This window comes from Triturus cristatus, chromosome 4_2 (genome assembly GCF_964204655.1).
Source record: "Triturus cristatus chromosome 4_2, aTriCri1.1, whole genome shotgun sequence".
In the NCBI taxonomy this organism is placed as follows: domain Eukaryota; kingdom Metazoa; phylum Chordata; class Amphibia; order Caudata; family Salamandridae; genus Triturus; species Triturus cristatus.
The window spans coordinates 187,951,980-187,971,031 of record NC_140586.1 but is presented as its reverse complement, the minus strand read 5'-3'; the positions used below and the strand labels follow the sequence as shown (position 1 = coordinate 187,971,031).

The following is a 19,052-nucleotide window of genomic DNA, read 5'->3' as shown; positions in this document are numbered from 1 at the left end:
AAACAGTGTGAGCATAGAATACAGTCAGTAAACAGTCGCTGCAGCGTGAGAGAGGTCACAGGAGTTGAAAGAAGCGTTGGCGGCCACACCGTCCGGACCCTCCACATGGCGGTTCCATTTTTATATAAGAAACGACAAACAAATCCACAAGGCAGCCAAAAGTCAAAGCAACAGTATGAGCTCCCCTGGGGAGGACCCTACCGATCCACAGGAATAGCGGGGGGGGGATAGGAGACAAAGTGGACTCAAAGCCCAGAACCAAGGCGACAAGCAGACTAAGGAGACGGGGCCAGTGCCAGATCAGGCGTCAGCGGCGGGGTACAAATTCCGCCACGGTAGGTGTTCCAGGGGCCCCACACTTTCACCCATTTCCCAGGCTTACCTCTCGCAACATACACTACCTTTTCCCGCAACATACACCAATCCATGTTGTCCTTCCACGCCGAGACCGTTGGCAACCTCTGGGAACCCCACAATTGCGCAATGTCACGCTTGGCCACCATATATCCCAGAGTCACCCACCACGTCTGCGGCACTGAGTAGTCAGTCGGCTCCCACACATTCAGCAGACATCTCCTCGCCTCGGAAAGCAGCGTCACATGCGTGACCGCCTGCAACACCGCGTGCACATCACGCCAGAATCGCGCCACCTCCGGGCATTCCCACAAAATATGGAGGAAGGTCCCTAAAGAACCACACCCACGCTTACACAACCCATCCACGGCATATCCCATACGCATCAGACCCGTCCCCGTAACATAGACCCTATGGAGTATCTTGAGCTGGACGAAGCGAAGGCGAGCCAGTAGGGCCACCTCTTTCGGGGAGGCCACCGCAGACACCCAATCCTCGTCATCCAGCTCCAATCCATCGGCCACCCACACCTCACGAAGGCTAATCAGCAGTCCCGAGCGATCGTTGATGAGCTTTTTGTAAATCAATGAAATCGTGCCGTCCGGTACATGCCCATCTAGCACTCTATCTTCCAGAGGGGAATACTCCGGGATGGAGGCAACATCCGGGAATACGGAGCACAGCGCGTGACGGACCTGAATATATCGAAAGTACTCCCTGTCCTGCAACTGGAATTCAGTCTGCAGCACATCGAACGTTTTGAATCCCCCCCTCGTCCAGAGATCGCCCACCTTGCTGATGCCCATCATGTCCCACTTCTCAAAGCCCTTCGAGGTCCACAGCGAGCCCAGCCGCTCAGATGCATACAGCGGCGTCGCCCGGGTCAACCGATCCTTCCACCCCATCGCCAAGTTTGCCGCGTGCCACACCCGTACCGCGACCCGCGTAGGGCCCGTCAGACGTGCGTCGAGCGATCTAGAATAAAGCGCCCGATTATAGTCGCCACCCGGCAGTAATAGTTTATCCATTTCAAAGGCCGGGTTAAGAGCGGGCCCATAAAGGCCGTGGTTTATAGCAGCCAGCTGGGAGGCCCAGTAATATCGTTTGATGTCTGGGAGGGCGACCCCCGCGTCGTACCACGGGAGCGTCAGCTTCGCAAGGGCGATACGCGGCCTACCCTCCCAGAACAAGCGTCGCTGCAGACTCTCCACCTCGCGAAAGTAACGCGCCGGGACAACGTCCATCGTGTTCTGTAAAGCGTATAGGAAACGTGGCAGCGACATCATCTTAAACAATGCCGCACGGCCGAGCGGTGAGAGCGGCAAGCGCCTCCAACGCGCCACGTCCTCCTTTAGGCGCTGGAGGGGGGGGAGCAAGTTCTGTTTATATCGGGCCTCAGCGTCCAGGGTAATGAAGATACCCAGGTACTTAAATCCCTGCGGAGCGATCTGGATAGGACAACCCCGCGGAAGGATAGGAGCCTCCCCGGAAAGGACATACACACAGGATTTAGCCCAGTTGATGACTAAGCCGGAGTTGCGGCCAAATGAATGCAAAACATCCACAAGTACAATCAGCGATTTACGAGGGGAAGCAAGGTATAAGAGAATATCATCAGCGTAAAGGGATACGCGATCCTCATACTCGGGGGTCCATCGGAGACCACGGATAGAAGGGTGCCACCGCAGCCACTCCGCCAGGGGCTCCAAGGCAAGCGCGAAGAGGAGCGGCGATAGCGGGCAGCCCTGCCGCGTGCCCCTGCCCAGCTCAAACGGAGCCGACACTCTACCGTTTACCGCCACCTGCGCCAGCGGTCCGGAGTATAACAGTTTCACCCAACCAATAAATCCCGGGCCAAAACCAAACTTAGCCAGCGTCGCCCAAATATATGGCCACTCAAGCGTGTCGAACGCCATAGTGGCGTCCAGGGACGCCAAAATGGCCGGCTCTCGTATGAACGGGACCCGCGCGAGCACCCCATGCAAACGCCGCAGGTTGAGCGCGGTGTTGCGATGAGGGATAAAGCCGGACTGGTCCTGGTGAATCAGATCGCACACCACGCCAACCAGCCGATTAGCCAGCACCTTGGCGAGAATTTTAGGTTCCGCATTCAACAGCGAAATGGGCCTGTAAGACGTGACCCGATCCCGCGGCCTCCCCTCCTTATGAATAACCACGATAGTGGCCAGACGCTGGTCCAGCGGGAGGGAACCCGTCGAGCGGGCCGCGAGGAACATAGCACGGAGATGCGGCGCCAGCGTATCCGGTCGTAGTTTGTACAATTCGATGGGAAGGCCGTTAGGACCCATGGCCTTGCTGGAGGCGACCGAGCGTATGGCGAGGGCAATCTCCTCAGATGTTGGGGTCGCGTCCAACAACACTTTATCCTCCTCCGAAAGGGAAGGCAGCGCAATGTCTTTAAGCAGGGCATGGGAGTCCTCTTCCGAGCGGGAAGATACCGGGGAATACACCCCACGGAAATATTCTGCAAAGCAATCAACAATTTCTCCTGGTTCAGTGACACACACACCATCCAATTTCTCAATCGACGGGACAACTCGACTCGCTCTCTCCTTTTTATCCAGCCACGCAATCAATTTACCAGCCTTATCACCCACATCATACAGGCTCCCCTGTTGCTCTCTACTGAGGCCCCTGGCTGCCTCCGTGACGAGGGCCTTGTAGTCCGCTTGCTTGAGTCGGAGAGCATGCAATTTTCGTCCGTCACCCCACACTCCAAATCACCCTCCAACTCGGTTATCTCAGTTTCAATACGGGTCACCTCCTCCCGCTCGCGCCTCCGGGAATGGGAAATAAGGGACAGGGCCTCCCCCCGGAGTACCGTCTTAAACGCCTCCCACAGAGAAACCGCGGACGACACAGACCCCACATTGTCTTCAAAATATCGCTTAAGAGATTTAACCAAATCTGCGCGAATTGTGGGGTCACGCAGGTACCAGGGATTAATCGGGGCCACCCTCCCCTCCCCCCTCGGGACAATGTCGAAGTGCAACAGGAGCGGGGAGTGGTCTGAAATACCCCGCGCCAAATGTCGTACCTCCCCAACCCGCCCCGCCTGTACCGCTGGCATCAGGACATAATCAAGTCTCGAAAGACTGCCATGAGCCCCGGAATGAAAGGTGTACTGTATCTGCGTAGGATGTTTCAACCGCCAACAATCCACCAGCCCCAAGGTATCCAAGAGGCCGGACAACCACGCTTGGGCACGGGGGAGATCCCTAGGAGGGTGACGATCCTCAGTCCCGGAAACCACAGCGTTAAAATCCCCCCCAACCACTAGAATCCCCTCCGGAAGGCCAAGGAGGAGGCGCCCCAGATCCGCAAAAGTAGTCGTTTGCAACCCTGGCGGGACATAAACAGAAACGAAAACAATCACTCTACCCTCCAATCTACCCACCAGAACCGTGTATCGTCCCCTGTCATCATGGAGCACCTCATCAACTTCCAACGGGAGCGAGGTCTTAGCCATAATGCCCACACCCCTCGAACCAGACGTGAAGCCCGAGTGGGCCATAAGGCGATAGCCCCGTCTGTTCATGGCACGAAAGGAGTTTCCAATGAGGTGTGTTTCCTGCAGAAAGACTATATCTGGTGAAATTCGTTTTAGGAACTGCAGGACCACCCCCCGTTTTATCCTGTCCCCCAGTCCATTAACATTCCAGGACAAAAGACTCAGTCCCCTACCCCCCATCATAGCCGAAGTCGATCAGTCGCCCCCCAGAGAGCACGTTAGAAATAGCACAACAATACTTCTGCCTTGTGGTACAAATAAACAATACCCAACCCCAACCCAACAGCCCCAACAAAACTCCCCCCTCCCTGCACCACTGCATGAGCCCAAACAGCCCCCCCAACTTGCAGTGTGCCTGTCGCCCCTATGTGATTTAAACTACTAAGACCCCCTAGAGGAGGAAGGAGAACCCCCTCGAGACCCAGCACCTCCTCCAATGGAGGGGAGACAAGACACAACAGACAAAAGACCCTAAGCTTGGCCGAAAGTGGCATCATCCGGAGTGAGCCCCCGTGTCAGTACCTCAGACCCGGTCCGGTGGGCACTCTCCTCCCGTCCCCCCCCCCCATCCCGACCATGACCCCCAGACAAAGTGTCCAGCCAGTCCCCGGCCGTTTCAGGACGATCAGAAAAGTGAGTGCGACCATCCGCCTCCACCCGCAGCCTGGCCGGGAAGAGCATGGCGTATTTTAAGTTCATGCCTCGAAGCCGCCGCTTGACGCCCAGGAAACTCAGTCTCTGCTTCTGGACCGCCTGCGTGAAATCAGGATAAAAGTTCACTTCCATGTTCTCCAGCTTAATCGGCCCTTGCAGTCTGGAAGCTTGCAAAATCGCATCCCTGTCCCGAAAGTTGAAAACACGGGCAATAAGAGGCCGCGGAGGGGCTCCGACCTTAGGTCTGCGTCCGGGAACTCTATGGGCCCTCTCCACAGCAAAGAATTTACTCAGTCCTCGAGGCTGGAGATGGGTAGAGATCAGGTCCTCCACAAAGAGATCCGCCGCCGACTCCTCCCGTCCCTCGGGTACTCCGATGATACGGATATTATTCCTCCGGGCCCGGCTCTCGGAGTCCTCCAGGCGCCGATCCATGAGCGCACTTGCCTGACGGAGCCGGTGCACCTCCGTTTGAAGGGCCGCTACCTCAGTCGTGAGGCCCGACGCGGTGTGGGCCAAGAAGTCGACCCGGTCATTCGTCTTGGAGAGATCAGCTCTCACAAGGTTGACATCAATGAGGACCGCGTCGAGTTTGTGCGCCAAAGTGTCGAATTGCTGGCCCACCGAGGTCTTCTTCTCAGCAATGGCGCCCATGACGTCTTGCAAAGTCAGATCAGTAGGCAAATCCGGGGCATCCGGGGGGCACTCGGAGGACTTGTGCGATCCGCCGGGAGACCCCTTCGGGAGGGTGTAGCGGTCCATGACGTTGGCCTGATGTGCGGTGCCACGCCGGGTCGACTTGGCCTTCAACCGATCCCCATCCTGCTTCGTGGCCATCGTCGTGTATCTCGCACCCGCACCAGCCACGCAGTGGAGAGCAGGCAATCAAGGCCGAGAGCCTCGGGGGCCACCCCAGGACGGCAGAGCGGGCCACCGCAGGCAGGCAGGCAGGGTCTCCCAGCGAGGCCACCCAAACACAAAGAAGCGCTGTGAACCCACCCGCGATAATGGCAAGGGGACTCAAAAGTGAAAGTGTGGGGTACGCGACTCGCCAGGCCCAGCCCGCCGTTGTTGTTCACTTCGCCACAGGGTCGCCCCCAAACTCGAGTCCGTGGTCAGGAGAGAAGTAGGCCGCAAACTTCAGTCGGTGCTCACTCCGGCACCCGGGGTCCAATTCGAAAACGGAAAACGGGTACCACCTCGGCTCAGGCTCACCGACACAGTCCCCTCAACCGATTCAGGATGAAGACAGGATAAACGTAGGAGGTTGCGGAGGTCCTCGGGAGCCTCGCACCTACGCGGCCATCTTGGTTGCGCGCTAGGCTCCTCCCCCCCATTATGCCGATTTTAAAGGATATTGAACAATGTAGCATATCGACCAGGGCAAAAAAAAAATCTATATAAAAGATATAAACCATCTCATTCATTTAAGTAAACGTGTCTGATGTTTGTTAACTTTTGCAAAAAGTATAATACCATTAAAACAGGCTTTGTGTCACTAACAACTCATAGTTTCCAAAGTCTATGGATGCTAGCTGTTCCAGGCCAGGTTTTCTCTTTGCGTTCTTGGAGTTATTGTCCTGGTTTTAGAATGCTAGAAACAAGATTACACGACCTACCATGCCAAAAAAACTGAAAACCTGGACTGGAGCTGCTCATGACACATGGACATTGGCAGAGCTGATTACTTGATGAAAATGTTTTTGAGTAACATAATGATGATACCATTTAAGGTTGGCATAGATATTACATCTAATTTAAGGAAAATGATTTAGGATCTCTAATTATTTGTATACCCGAATTTGTTAAATTCTTTTCTCTGAAATGTTTCCCTACCTTGCAGCTTAAACCTACAAATCTCATAGTTCAAGTTCATGGGTACCCGAGGGTCTGAGTACATTTCCAAAATGCCAATTTGCTATCGCCTGGCTTTGAAAGAGGGCATACTTCAGTACCGAAGGCATAAACAGGCAATGCAGCATCCTCAAAGCTCCTCCTCTGCCTGGGCGCTCACATTTCCTCTCAGCGCTATATATGATGAGTCAGATGTGTAGCTACTCATGATCTCTTGGACATGGACTTGTACCTTATGATTTCTATACGCAGCTGTCAACTTTCAACAAGCATTGGCATAGCCAATAGCTCTCGCCTTTGGGACCTTTTAAGTGTTTAGCCATGCAACAGTTGATGTTGTTGCACCAAGGATATTGTGCTGCATAACTAAATTCTTATAAGGTCCCAAAAGCGACACCTATTGGCTATGCCAATGCTTGTTAATAAGGTCACAATTTATACGTGAACAATTTCTATATGGGTGCGCCAAATTTTTAAGGAATTGGTCAAAGTGGGCACGGTGGCATATGGCACAATACGCTTGAACCGTTTGTGTGTAACAAAACTTAAAAGTGAACAGAGCAATGCCTTGCGTAGTAATAAACTTCTTGCTTTGAAATTTTCAAACAGAAGAGATGTGTACATGCTCACAACTATTCAAAATGAAAACACTTCACCCATGACGGTTTGGGGTCAGGTAGGAAAAGTGTGCACACTGGTGTGCAATTTAGACTACAAAAAGCACATGGGAAGTGTAGATGGAGCGGATCAAAGGTTTGAGCTTTACAATGCTACTTGAAAGTCATATTTCGTGCAAGAAGTTGGCTTTTCATGTGTTTTGTCATCCTTTAACCCCTTCAGCGCGGCGCGGATTACCGCGCCGTGCTGAAGGTTCCGTGCACGGGCGGGGCTGTGACGGAGCGGTTCCGTCATGCACACAGCGCAACCGACGCGCATGACGGAACCGCTCCGTCACTCGCATCGAAGGGGTTAATTCTTATGTTGTTTACAAACATTGTTCTACAGACTTCAAGATGAGTGGTGTACAATTTCAGCAGTCTGTAATAGTCAGCCTTGTTGTAGTCAAGCAGGCAAATATTTCCAGAATCAGAATGGTGGAGGATGTGGCTAGATTGAGAGACCGCCTCTTGACTGAATACATTCCTTCAGCACCCAAAAATGAGTTTCCTTGTTGGAGATGTACAGCCTGTGTCCAAAGAAAGGAGAAGCGTATGGTTGCCCTGAGTGTCCTTTTAATCCAGGCTTATGGGTGCCCATGTTTTAAATTGTACCACATGCAACTCAAGTACTGGAAGCAACCATCAGAGTGAAATGGGCTGACTGTGGTTTGTATGCTATAGATTTTTGGTTTAAATGTCTGGTTGGTAGCAGTTTGATGTGCTTAATTACGCCCTGTTGTGCATACTGTCATAGTTAGTATTTTCACCTTAATACGTTGGTTCTTTCTATTTGAAAGAAGAAAAAAAATGCTGTTTTTACTTGGATGTTTTTTTTTTCCCAGTCTGTGCTTTAAGTGGGAAATCAATTCATTGTGGGAGCGTTTTAGAAATGAAAGTGGTGAGGAGCTTCATTGTGATATCTGAGTGGCATTTGACTGATGGTGCGTGTGCACTGGAGTTTGGCTGGCATTGTGTTTGGACTGGCGTCTAGCTGGCAGTATGTGTGTGAAGAGGTGTTTGGATGGTAGTGTGTGTTTTGATCTCCCTCTCCCTCTCCCTCTCCCTCCCTCCCTCTCCCTCTCTCTCCCTCCCTCTCTCTCCCTCTCTCTCCCTCTCTCTCCCTCTCTCTCCCTCTCTCTCCCTCTCACTCCCTCTCTCTCCCTCCCTCCCTCTCTCTCCCTCCCTCCCTCCCTCCCTCCCTCTCCCTCCCTCCCTCCCTCTCTCTCTCCCTCTCTCTCCCTCTCTCTCCCTCTCTCTCCCTCTCTCTCCCTCCCTCCCCCCTTGGATTTTGTCATTTGTTGGGCCTGCAGCTAGCGGTATGAATGGTTTTGGGTGCGTGACGCATGAAAGGTGTGTGAACTTCCTATAAAGTGGTTGGTGACTTGTTGTGGTTTACACTGGTTGAGCATTACTAAATTTGAAAATGATTTTTGTAACAGGGATTGCTATGTTTTCATTTTCCTTAAATATTTTGTTAATAAAATGTAAAAAGCTTGAACTTTTCACTCACCCATGTGAAAAATACAACCATTTTGTGTGTATATGTATGTGTATACTTGAGTAGCAGATGGTTGTGCAGTAATATTTATATTTTCTGTCTTTCACTGTCAGGGTGTACATTGGCTCCAAAGAAAACCTACCAAACCCAGATATTTCTGTAAACTAGACACCAGGGGACTCCAAGCTACTGTATCTCGTATGGATCCCACAAAGTTTTCTTAATGAGAAGCCCTTGCAAACATCAAATAAAAAACACAGATTTTCTTCACATTTCAGGGTGTCAAAGTACTGAAACTGGCAGGGGCCGCACATTTCCTAACACCCAGCATTCCCAAATGTCTCCCAATATAAATGGTCCCCCACTTCGCGTCTGCGAAAGGAAGGGGGCCAAGACACAATGCAGTAACATCAACAAAAGGGGTAGCTGCGATTTATGGGCCCACCGGTCATCCAGGGAAACCTACCAAACCCAGGCATTTCTGAAAACTAAGAGACCAAGGGGAGTCCAGGGTGGTGTGCCTTGCGTGGATCTCACAAAGTTCTCCTACCCACAATGTCCTGGCAAACCTCAAAAGTTGCCCAAAATCTTACATTTTCCTTGCATTTCTGTGATGTAAACTTCCGGAATCAAAGGAATGCCCAAAATTCTTGCCAGCCAGGCTTCCCCTACTTGTCCTGATAAACATGCTGCCCCACTGGAGTGGCTGGGCCTAGTGCCCGTGAAAGGAACGAATAAAACTAATGTCAGAGGGAGTCCCTGTCAAAGGCACTAGGCCAAGCCACATAAGTGAGGTACCATTTTTATCGCGAGACTTGGGGGAACGCTAGGTGGTAGGAAAGTAGGAAATTTGTGGCTCTTTCTAGATTCCAGAACTTTTTATCACAGAAATGTGAGAAAAATGTGTGTTTTTTTTAGTCAAAGTTTGAAGTTTGCGAGGGATTCCGAGTACGAAAACCTGTTGAGAGCCAGAAAAGTCATCCTATCATGGATTAACTGGGTCTCAAGTTTTCCAAAATGTGCAGGTTTGCTAGGTTTCCCTAGGTGGCAGCTGAGCTAGGGTCCAAAATCCAAAGCAAGCCACAATGCAAAAAAAGGGCAGTTTTCAGTTGAAAAATGTTAGGTGACCATGTTGCGTTTGGGGCCTTTGCTGTTGCGAGCACTAGAACTACCCACACAAGTGACCATTTTCATTGGTACACTTGGGGGGGGGGGGGGAGGCACAAAATAGTAGAAGATGTATCATTAACAATTACAGCATTGAAATGTTAGGAGCTCCACTGAAGACAATGAAATGCTTGGGGCTTAGAATAGCAAGTAAGCCTTCTGCTCCAATATTCAAATGTTTGTTCTAAATTTAAAAGGGAGAAATATAAAGACATTCTAGCCTCTGGCTATTGCCGTCGTTAAAGGCCCTCTACTTCGCTAGGCCTTCAACAACCAGTATAGCCCTCGGCAGCAAGCTATAAGGCTATATTAGATTTCTCTGCAGTTGTGCCATCCAAATGCAAACCAGTGTGCAAGTAAGACATTTAAAAAAAAAAATGCCCTCTGAATCACATACTAGTATGGGTACCCACAAATTCATAGATGTTCAAATGACCTCTGCTCCTAAACTCAGTGAGCCGCATGTAAGAACACATTTACCCATAGACGCAGAATGGGTAAAACTGTTTGATACATCAGGCCCAGTATCTGGTGTACATTTCAGAAATATATAAGTGTCCTTAATAGTTGTTTTCCAAACTTTAACTTTTACTATATGAATTGCTATATAGTCGGTACACAATGAAAAGCCATTGTAAGGTTCAGCTGAATTGGTGGCTCTGGATACCTCTGGTTCCTGGAGAACCCACAAACCCTATATATCCCCATGATTATAAGGGTCTAAAGGACCAAACAGCATATTGCTTTTGTACTTCCATCGTGACTAGGAGCTATAGAATAAAACGTTGTACCAAACGGCTGTTTTTTTCCTACTCATTTTCAATACATTTTTAATGTTAGCAGTTTGTTTCTGTTAGAAAACCTTGAGGGATCTACACAAATGACCCCTTGCTGAATTCAGAATTGGGTCTACTTTTCAGAAGTCTATAGCTTACTGGGATTACTCATAGGTTTCACACCGGGTTCCACCTTAACCCAGGAAGTAGGTAGAAAGCACAAGCATTAGGAAAAATGTGATACCTCTTTGAAAAAAAAGATAAAACTGTGGGAAAAAATAATTTTGATTCAGCTCTGCATATTTCTGAAATCTAGAACAATTGTGACTTTAGCACAGAATATCTTTCGTTTGTGACATTTGTAAGAAACATAATCAAACACATTTGAAAATCACTTTTTTCCTATCCCCCGCCAAAAAACCCCCAAAATTTAGCTCTAGTTTGGCTATTTTCTCAGTCCCCTTCCGAAGAAGCCACAAAAATTCTGGGTACCTTTAGGATCCTTATATGCAAAAAAGTTATGGAGATCTAATCCCAAACTACTCCAAATAGCCAAAAAAGAGATCTGCATTCTAGTGGAAAAGGCATAGCAGCCAAGGAGTTATCTGACTTTGGCCTGTATTGCAAATACATTTCTTGGAAGAAAAGCATTTGGAATGAAGTTACTTGTGGATGTCTGCACTGCAAGTCTTTCAAGGGTTGGTTATTAGGAAATTACAAATCTAGCGCTTCTGATGCTCTTCATCTACAACAATGAGAGAGGCACTTCTGATGGTGGACCAGGTGGGGAGTCCAGTTCTGTCCATAGTGAGGTATCTAGCCCACTGGAATTTTGCAAGACTAAGTACATTAGTAGAATGAAGGAGCAGAGTTTCCACCTACTCTTCTTCATCAGTGTCATGAGGGACATTAGGTATGGCCCTCATTGTGTGGCATACGTCTGACACAGGCTGGCGATGGTTTGAGATCAGCGACCGGGGACAAAAAGGGCCCCAGTATCGGCAAGGAAGAGACTGATGTGGACCATGAGGCTGACATGGAAGTCTAGACCTGCTTCAGTATGGTTGGGGAATGGGGCCCGAGGAGGCAGAAAGCACTAAGGGAGAGCCTACGAGTGAAATTTCAACTGTGGACCCTACGGCTTCAAAGACACACTTGAGGGAGCCATTAGCAACTGGAAAATGTACATCATGGCCTATTTGAAGACTGATATTTGCTTCAGTATCAATGAGTGCCTGTGAAATTCATGGCACGTCTGGACCAAATGCATGCGGGACTGTCTTGGGAGTCAAAAGACACCAGACCATTTAAGTGACACTCTTGAGTCTTCTCATCAGACTTTGATTGATGGAAATGGGGAAGAGTCATGCTTGGCTTTCTTGTGCTTATTGCATGTTTTCAACATCCTGGAAGGCTTCAAATAGGAATGGGACTTCGGGCAGTACTGACCTTGTGACTACAACCAAGATCGGTCCTGTAACTTGGAGTGGGTCCTCCGTTTCAAATTCAACTTCTTCTAATTTTTGGCAATGTAAAGCTTTGCCTCCTGCTCCCAGATTACCTTTGGGGCCTCAGGGCGCACTGATCGCACAACTTCATGTTGTCACCAGCAACCAAACACCAAAGCAACACCTCCTGTCTGTGACCAACATCTGTTCGCTGCAGTTACGGCAAGGCTTGAATCCTGTTATTTTGTGGGAGGCCTCCTCCCTAGCACACTGTCCGTGATCATATTGAAGACATCATAAATCTGTTTCAAGTCTGGAGTGGAGCTTCTGATCTGCGTCGAAAAGAGTAGAAAGAAAGCAACACAAGTCAGCAGCAGGGGTGGCACTTCCATGCATCTTTGCCATTTCCAGGGCAGAATTAGGTAACCAGGGAGCCATATGGTACTGTATAAACGCATGAGTCCAGGGGTATGAAAAAACTAGACAACACAACAGACAAACAAAGCAGTGGAGCATACAGAACCTGATTGATAATTAAACTATAGCCTAGTCCAAAAGTCCTCATAAAGAGGACGTAATCCCATCACCCACTGTAGTGGCATGCTTCATCATGTGGGATCTCCTCTTAACCAAACCTAGTTTGGCTAAGGAGCTACTACTCCCAGGCTAAATCTAAGGGAGGAGCTCGCGGATGTTTTAATCTACGCTGATGGAAAAAGATCTCCTAAAGATCGATGAAGGTAGCCTAGGTTAGGTGAGGCCCTATAGTGCAGTGTGAACCTAAGTGATATAAAATTGACTACAGGAAAAGAAGATACTTTAATAAGAAATTTCCTGTGCCAATGTTAAAAGCAGAGTAGTAGCGCGGTCTGACCAAATTGACGAACGCGCTTACAATGAACCAAGAAAAGGTCTACATGTTTCAGCCAAACAAGATCAATAAATTATGATCAAGGCTTTCTTCAGGACCAAACAACAAAACTACTGCAACTGCGAACTAGTGCATAAAGCACTCACGTGAACTAGTGTCTAACTATGGTCAAATGGAACGATACGACCAACCTTGTACCACAGGATCAATTCCAAAGTTTAGAATTCTACCGGTCAGGAAGGTAAGTACCTGTATCAATTTGAAAGAGAACAAAACAAACATAAAACAATTTAGTGATAACTAGGCAATGTGGTTCATACAAGTCTATAGCCCACACATAGCTGGCCAATTGGACCGCTAAATATAAATCTTACCCGTAATTACATCGGGACAAGCCTGCCGCTCCTGGTAGCAACTCAGGGCGTGAGGCAACGCTCTGTGAAAGAGGGAATAAAAACATGGTATAGTATCGCCGCCAGAAGCATCCAGGAAGGAAGCTCGGAGTAGCGACGGAGAGGTAAGGAACTCTGTCCCAATGTTTTTCGACCATTAGACACCTTTTGGCTTTCATGTGATCACCCGCTGTTTGTACCGGTAGTTTGGATGTTATAAGTCTCCCATCATGACATCTTGAGGGTTGTTTTACAGACGGTCGTTTTAATATGTACCGGTAGCTTTGGGGGTTGCTCAGGTTGCTCCACTTTGTACTGTGGCGGGCTCCTCCCATTTAACTCTGAGGGGAGTACCTTGTAAATCATCGTCCGAGGTTATAGTTGTGCTGATAGTCGAGGAGGTTTTGTGTGAACAACAGGATTGTAGTTTCACGCACCAGACTATTGCCAATCCCTCACGTTGTACTTATGAAAGATACGAGTTCTTGACATTTTGGAACTTTTTTGCTGGCACGAGTGCTTATCTACTCAGTGCGTTTGACTCTTTCACACTGCTTCTCTCCTCAGTTGAAGGGCTGAACTTTAAGTAGTAGAGAGGGTGATTAGCCTCGCTGTTGGGTGCATCTTTTTACTTACTTCCCCCACTATACTATACCATGTTTTTATTCCCTCTTTCACAGAGCGTTGCCTCACGCCCCGTGTTGCTACCAGGAGCGGCAGGCTTGTCCCGATGCAATTACGGGTAAGATTTATATTTAGCGGTCCAATTGGCCAGCTATGTGTGGGCTATAGACTTGTATGAACCACATTGCCTAGTTATCACTACATTGTTTTATGTTTGTTTTGTTCTCTTTCAAATTGATACAGGTACTTACCTTCCTGACCGGTAGGATTCTAAACTTTGGAATTGATCCTGTGGTACAAGGTTGGTCGTATCGTTCCATTTGACCATAGTTAGACACTAGTTCACGTGAGTGCTTTATGCACTAGTTCGCAGTTGCAGTAGTTTTGTTGTTTGGTCCCGAAGAAAGCCTTGATCATAATTTATTGATCTTGTTTGGCTGAAACATGTAGACCTTTTCTTGGTTCATTGTAAGCGCGTTCGTCAATTTGGTCAGACCGCGCTACTACTCTGCTTTTAACATTGGCACAGGAAATTTCTTATTAAAGTATCTTCTTTTCCTGTAGTCAATTTTATATCACTTAGGTTCACACTGCACTATAGGGCCTCACCTAACCTAGGCTACCTTCATCGATCTTTAGGAGACCTTTTTCCATCAGCGTAGTTTAAAACATCTGCGAGCTCCTCCCTTAGATTTAGCCTGGGAGTAGTAGCTCCTTAGCCAAACTAGGTTTGGTTAAGAGGAGATCCCACATGATGAAGCATGCCACTACGGTGGGTGATGGGATTACGTCCTCTTAATGAGGACTTTTGGACTAGGCTATAGTTTAATTATCAATCAGGTTCTGTATGCCCCACTGCATTGTTTGTCTGTTGTGTTGTCTAGTTTTTTCATACCCCTGGACTCATGCGTTTATACATTATTAGTAGGGGGACTTGTCCAGGTTGGTTGTGTACTCCCTCAGACCCCATCGCTTACTTGTTTTTTACAAAGCCATATGGTACTACCTACCGGCAGACGGGGAGCATTGCTGAAATAGTCTCTAGATGCAATCTGGCAGTATGGGAATATACTAAAATTGAGAAACCTGCGGTAGAAGTATCCAGCACACAGTGCAGAGCTCTTGAGACTGGTCTCAGAGTCCCAAACACCGAAGACCTCCCACATAATTAGAGTGGTGCTAGCATGTCAAAGCAAGGCCTTTCGCTAGATCTGGTGGGATGGCAAACTCACAGAGGAAACTCCATTTTGGAAGGAGTTACAACACTAATGGAATACAACTAAGCTAATAGAATTAAAAGCACAGGACCATAATAGATTCTCAAATTTAGGAGACGTGTGAGAAGGGAATCACATGATACCTTTTACCACAGCAGAGGAATACGAGCTTGATAGGTCACAATTCCATAAATACCTACAGTGAGAGATGTCCTGAACATCTGTCGACTAGAATCAAGAGCCAGCCCATTAGAGGTCAAAATAATCATGGATAAATTAGGGGTGGTGGCGTAGGGTGATATGAAAATTGTGGTCAGCAGGGTTCCTTTGGCTAAGAGGGATATCACTAAATACTGGGGATCAGTGGTGGCACCAATGAGGGAGGTATGGCTGAGGTGCATGGAGAGGCACTCCTATGTGGAGGAACCAATATACTGCACCCAAGGTTTTCCCTGTGAGCACCAGTGAAAGCATTTCCACATTGTTAGGCTGTTGTCCACCCTGTGCGTGCACAGTAATTGTCAGATGAGTGGTAACGCTAGGAATCATTAAACATTTGTCCTACTTTATTGCAATGATGAGGTACAAGTCCTGTATATTCTGTTATTTGTTTAAAAAATGCTTCACTCACACAGGCCAAAAATGCCTGCCCTGTTTCAATATTGGTTACTCTCATACATGCTCAATAACCCCATAACGCCTCAACTTACATGCCTTCTTCCTTCATGATCTCCATCAGTACAGCCGGTGTGGACTTAGATTTCCGCTTCTCATCCACTGCAATTAAAAGACAACAAAAAGCCGACATGAGATATGCTGAGACCCTGTACTCCATCCATAGGTCCCAAACCAACAGTTAAGAGCCTGTTAACTTTATGACATCCACCCACTCCAACTACATAGAAGCTGTCAACTTTTAATGTGTCCACAATTGCTTATCCTTTACTGAGATTACTGATGTACTGTAACTGAACACAAACCTACACTATCTTCATGTGTGACCCTTATATGATGACCTAAAATACTATATTTTTGTAACATACCTATACTGCAACAACAACAAATCCAAGCATATATCAAGTATACAAATGGTGGCATGGCTACAGAACTGCAATACACTGGGACAGGGCAGGAGAATGAAAGGGATAATCACCAGTACAAACTAGTTTGCCCTTCCTTCTCCAGGTAACTTGCTCTAGCTGCGTGAAAGTAAAATGATTTCAAACAAATTGAACAAGTTACTTACTTTCCATAACATTCGATCTGATATATACTCTACCTAACTACAGATTCCCCACTATAGAATACTGCCCAGGAGCAAGATTGGACTTGGAGAGTTTTCTTAGCAGTGCTCCACCGCTAGGTAGTGCCATGCAGCTTCGCTCTGGCTCCATACCACCCCAGAAATGACAGAGCATAGCCACATATAAGCACCACCCCTGTGTGGCGAGGTCAGTTTCTTGCTCTACCCATTCCATGTACTCAGACGCGGGGCGTGAAAAATTGTTTATACCAATGTGTTGAATTATAAGTTGCAAAAGTTTTATATTTTAAGAGGCCACTACACAGAACAGGGAGGTGGGCGAGCGAGCACTTTGGAGTCTACAGTAAGATAGAATATATACCAGAAAGAGTGCTACTGAAGGTAAGTAACTTGTTCTTCGGATGGATACTTAAAAGGTGAGAAATCTGGAGTTAGAATAGATACCAAAGAAGTACCTCCCAGGGTGAAAGGTCTGTGGCATGGACTCAGACCAAAAAATCCTGCAGGACCAAGCAAGCAAAATGATATACCCATCAGACATGGCTTTCAAAGCACTTCATGAACATATGCTTGGATGCCCATTTGACACACTTTGAGCCAATGTGGTAGCGGTAGTGGCCTTAGTCGCAATGAAATTCCTTGCGAGACCAGCTTCTTGGCCAGTGTGTAGCTGGAAACATTGTAGAGTATTCAAGGCCCGTTACGCCACAAGGAAGGCCTTCAACTGCACTGCATCCTGGACAACTCCAATAAATAGAAACTTCTGCTAAGATGTCAGGTGTGACTTCAGCTCCTTGATAGTGATCTCCCAATGATGTCAGGATGTTCATCGTCATTTGGAGGTGGTCTACAACTGAATGTGGCAAGCACGCATCAACAGTCAGCCTTCGAGGTAGAGGAAATATTAGTTTTTCTGATCCCCAAAGGTGGGCAGCAACTACTGCACCTGAGAGCGCTAGTTGAGGCCGAAGGGTTGCACTCTGGGAATGCAGGAAAGGAATATGAAAATACTCATCCTGAAGGTCCAAGGACACCATCCAGTTACCCGGGTCCAGGGCAGACAATATCACCATGGGCATTTTGTAATTCCACAGGAAGGCATTTAGAGGCCAAAGGTCCAAAAAAGGACGGAGAACCATCTTCTACTTCAGTACAAGGAAGTAGTGAGAGCAACACTGCTCTCCTCTTTCTGAGCCCACTACCTTATCAATTGCACCTTTGAAGAGTAACAGTTGCACCTCTTGCAACAGAATGGATATGTGTACTTCTTAAATACGTCCTGATGCTGGGGGAAATATTTTGCAAGTTAAAGAGAGGAGGCAGGCCATAGCCAAATCGAACAATTTGTAAGAGCCATCTTTCAGAACAATTTGTGAGAGTCCTCGTCAGAATAATGTGTAAGAATCATCCGTCAGAATAATTTGTCAGAGCCATCTGTCAGACGTGATGGATCCCCACCCTGGGAGGAAATGATAGATACTGCCCCCACTTGATGGGCATGGGCTACTAAGGGTAAACTAAAGTAGTTGTGTGGCTGCTGCAGCAGGAGAAGAGGAATGGGAGGACTGATGCCCCTGCTGACCCACACGCCAAGTACCATACACACACACATGCACAGCCTCAAAAAGACTGGGGTGACTGCTGTACTGGTTGGGAATGCTGTCTTCATCTACATTCCAGCCCACTAGAATATCCTCTGAACTTTTTGGATTGGTGTGAAACGACTTGGCAGGGGTCAACAGACCCATGGAGTGAGCCGCAGTTCTACTTTCCTTAAAGTGTTACAACACAGAGTCTACCTTCTCACCCAAAAGGAGTGACCCATCAAAGTCATACCCATGAGGGAGGCATGTAGATCATGGGAATATTCTGTGGAGCGCATTCTCGTGTGCTGAAGAAGTACAATACTGGTGCACCTGCCCACCCAAGGCAATCGGTAGTTTCTAGAACAGGGCACATAACATATTTGGCGAGGTCTTGTCTATCATGAATTGACTGAGCCAAAGCGGCCCTGAGTCTTCTGGTACAGCCAGCAAGATGTAACAGGCTATGTCCCGCAGGGCATGAGTATAGTAACCCAGTTAACAAACAGTGGTAACCGACCACAATGCCAAATTGGAAAAGGAAAACATGCACTTCCCAAAGGCCTCAATCCTCTTGGATTCCCTATGGATGGGGATAAAGCCATCTTCATCACCACCATCATCACCTGCCTTCTGTTCTGAATTGGAGCTAAAAAGATAATGGAGCCTCTGCTACATGAACATCCTAGTAGAGGCACAGTATCACAGCCATGGCGCATGAGGACCGGCTGCAATTTTCTAATCTTCTAGCTTGACATCGGTCAAAGCTCAGATCTAAGTTGGTTCGGTATCCGTCCGTGGTGTCAGGACTGAATCCTCTTCAGTAATAGTATCGATGTGGAAAGGACTAGAGCAAATCTTCAAGCTGGAGTAGAAGCCTGTACCGGTGTCAGAACAGGCCTCGAAGTAGGCTCCCAGGGATAAAACCAGCATAGAGGATGGATCCGCGGGTGGCAACGTGATTGAGACGCACTGCGGTTCCTTGGGGCCCGAAGGCACAGCAGAGGGAAAAGGAAGTGCACTAAAAATGTTCAGCATGGCCTCCTTAAAGTCTTTAATCTGCTGCAGGATCACCGATTGTCCGGGAAACTCTGAGCACACTGGGATCAGCTGTGGAACCTGCTACGGAGAGATACAAAGGTTAATAACTCACATCATG

General features: G+C 48.0%; 1 protein-coding gene across 7 annotated transcripts in view; it reads right to left on the bottom strand.

Moving 5' to 3' along the window:
* SLC25A17 (solute carrier family 25 member 17) overlaps nucleotides 1-19,052 on the bottom strand; it is a 218,145-nt gene that overhangs the window by 120,431 nt on the left and 78,662 nt on the right. For all 7 annotated transcript variants that reach the window (XR_014960567.1, XR_014960566.1, XM_085601064.1 and 4 more), the window contains exon 4: nucleotides 15,757-15,823. Coding sequence is in view for 5 of the 7 variants with exons in the window: in XM_085601064.1 (XP_085457190.1) it covers nucleotides 15,757-15,823 (67 nt within the window). In the remaining 2 variants the exon portion in view is untranslated. The remainder of the gene's footprint in view (nucleotides 1-15,756; nucleotides 15,824-19,052) is intronic.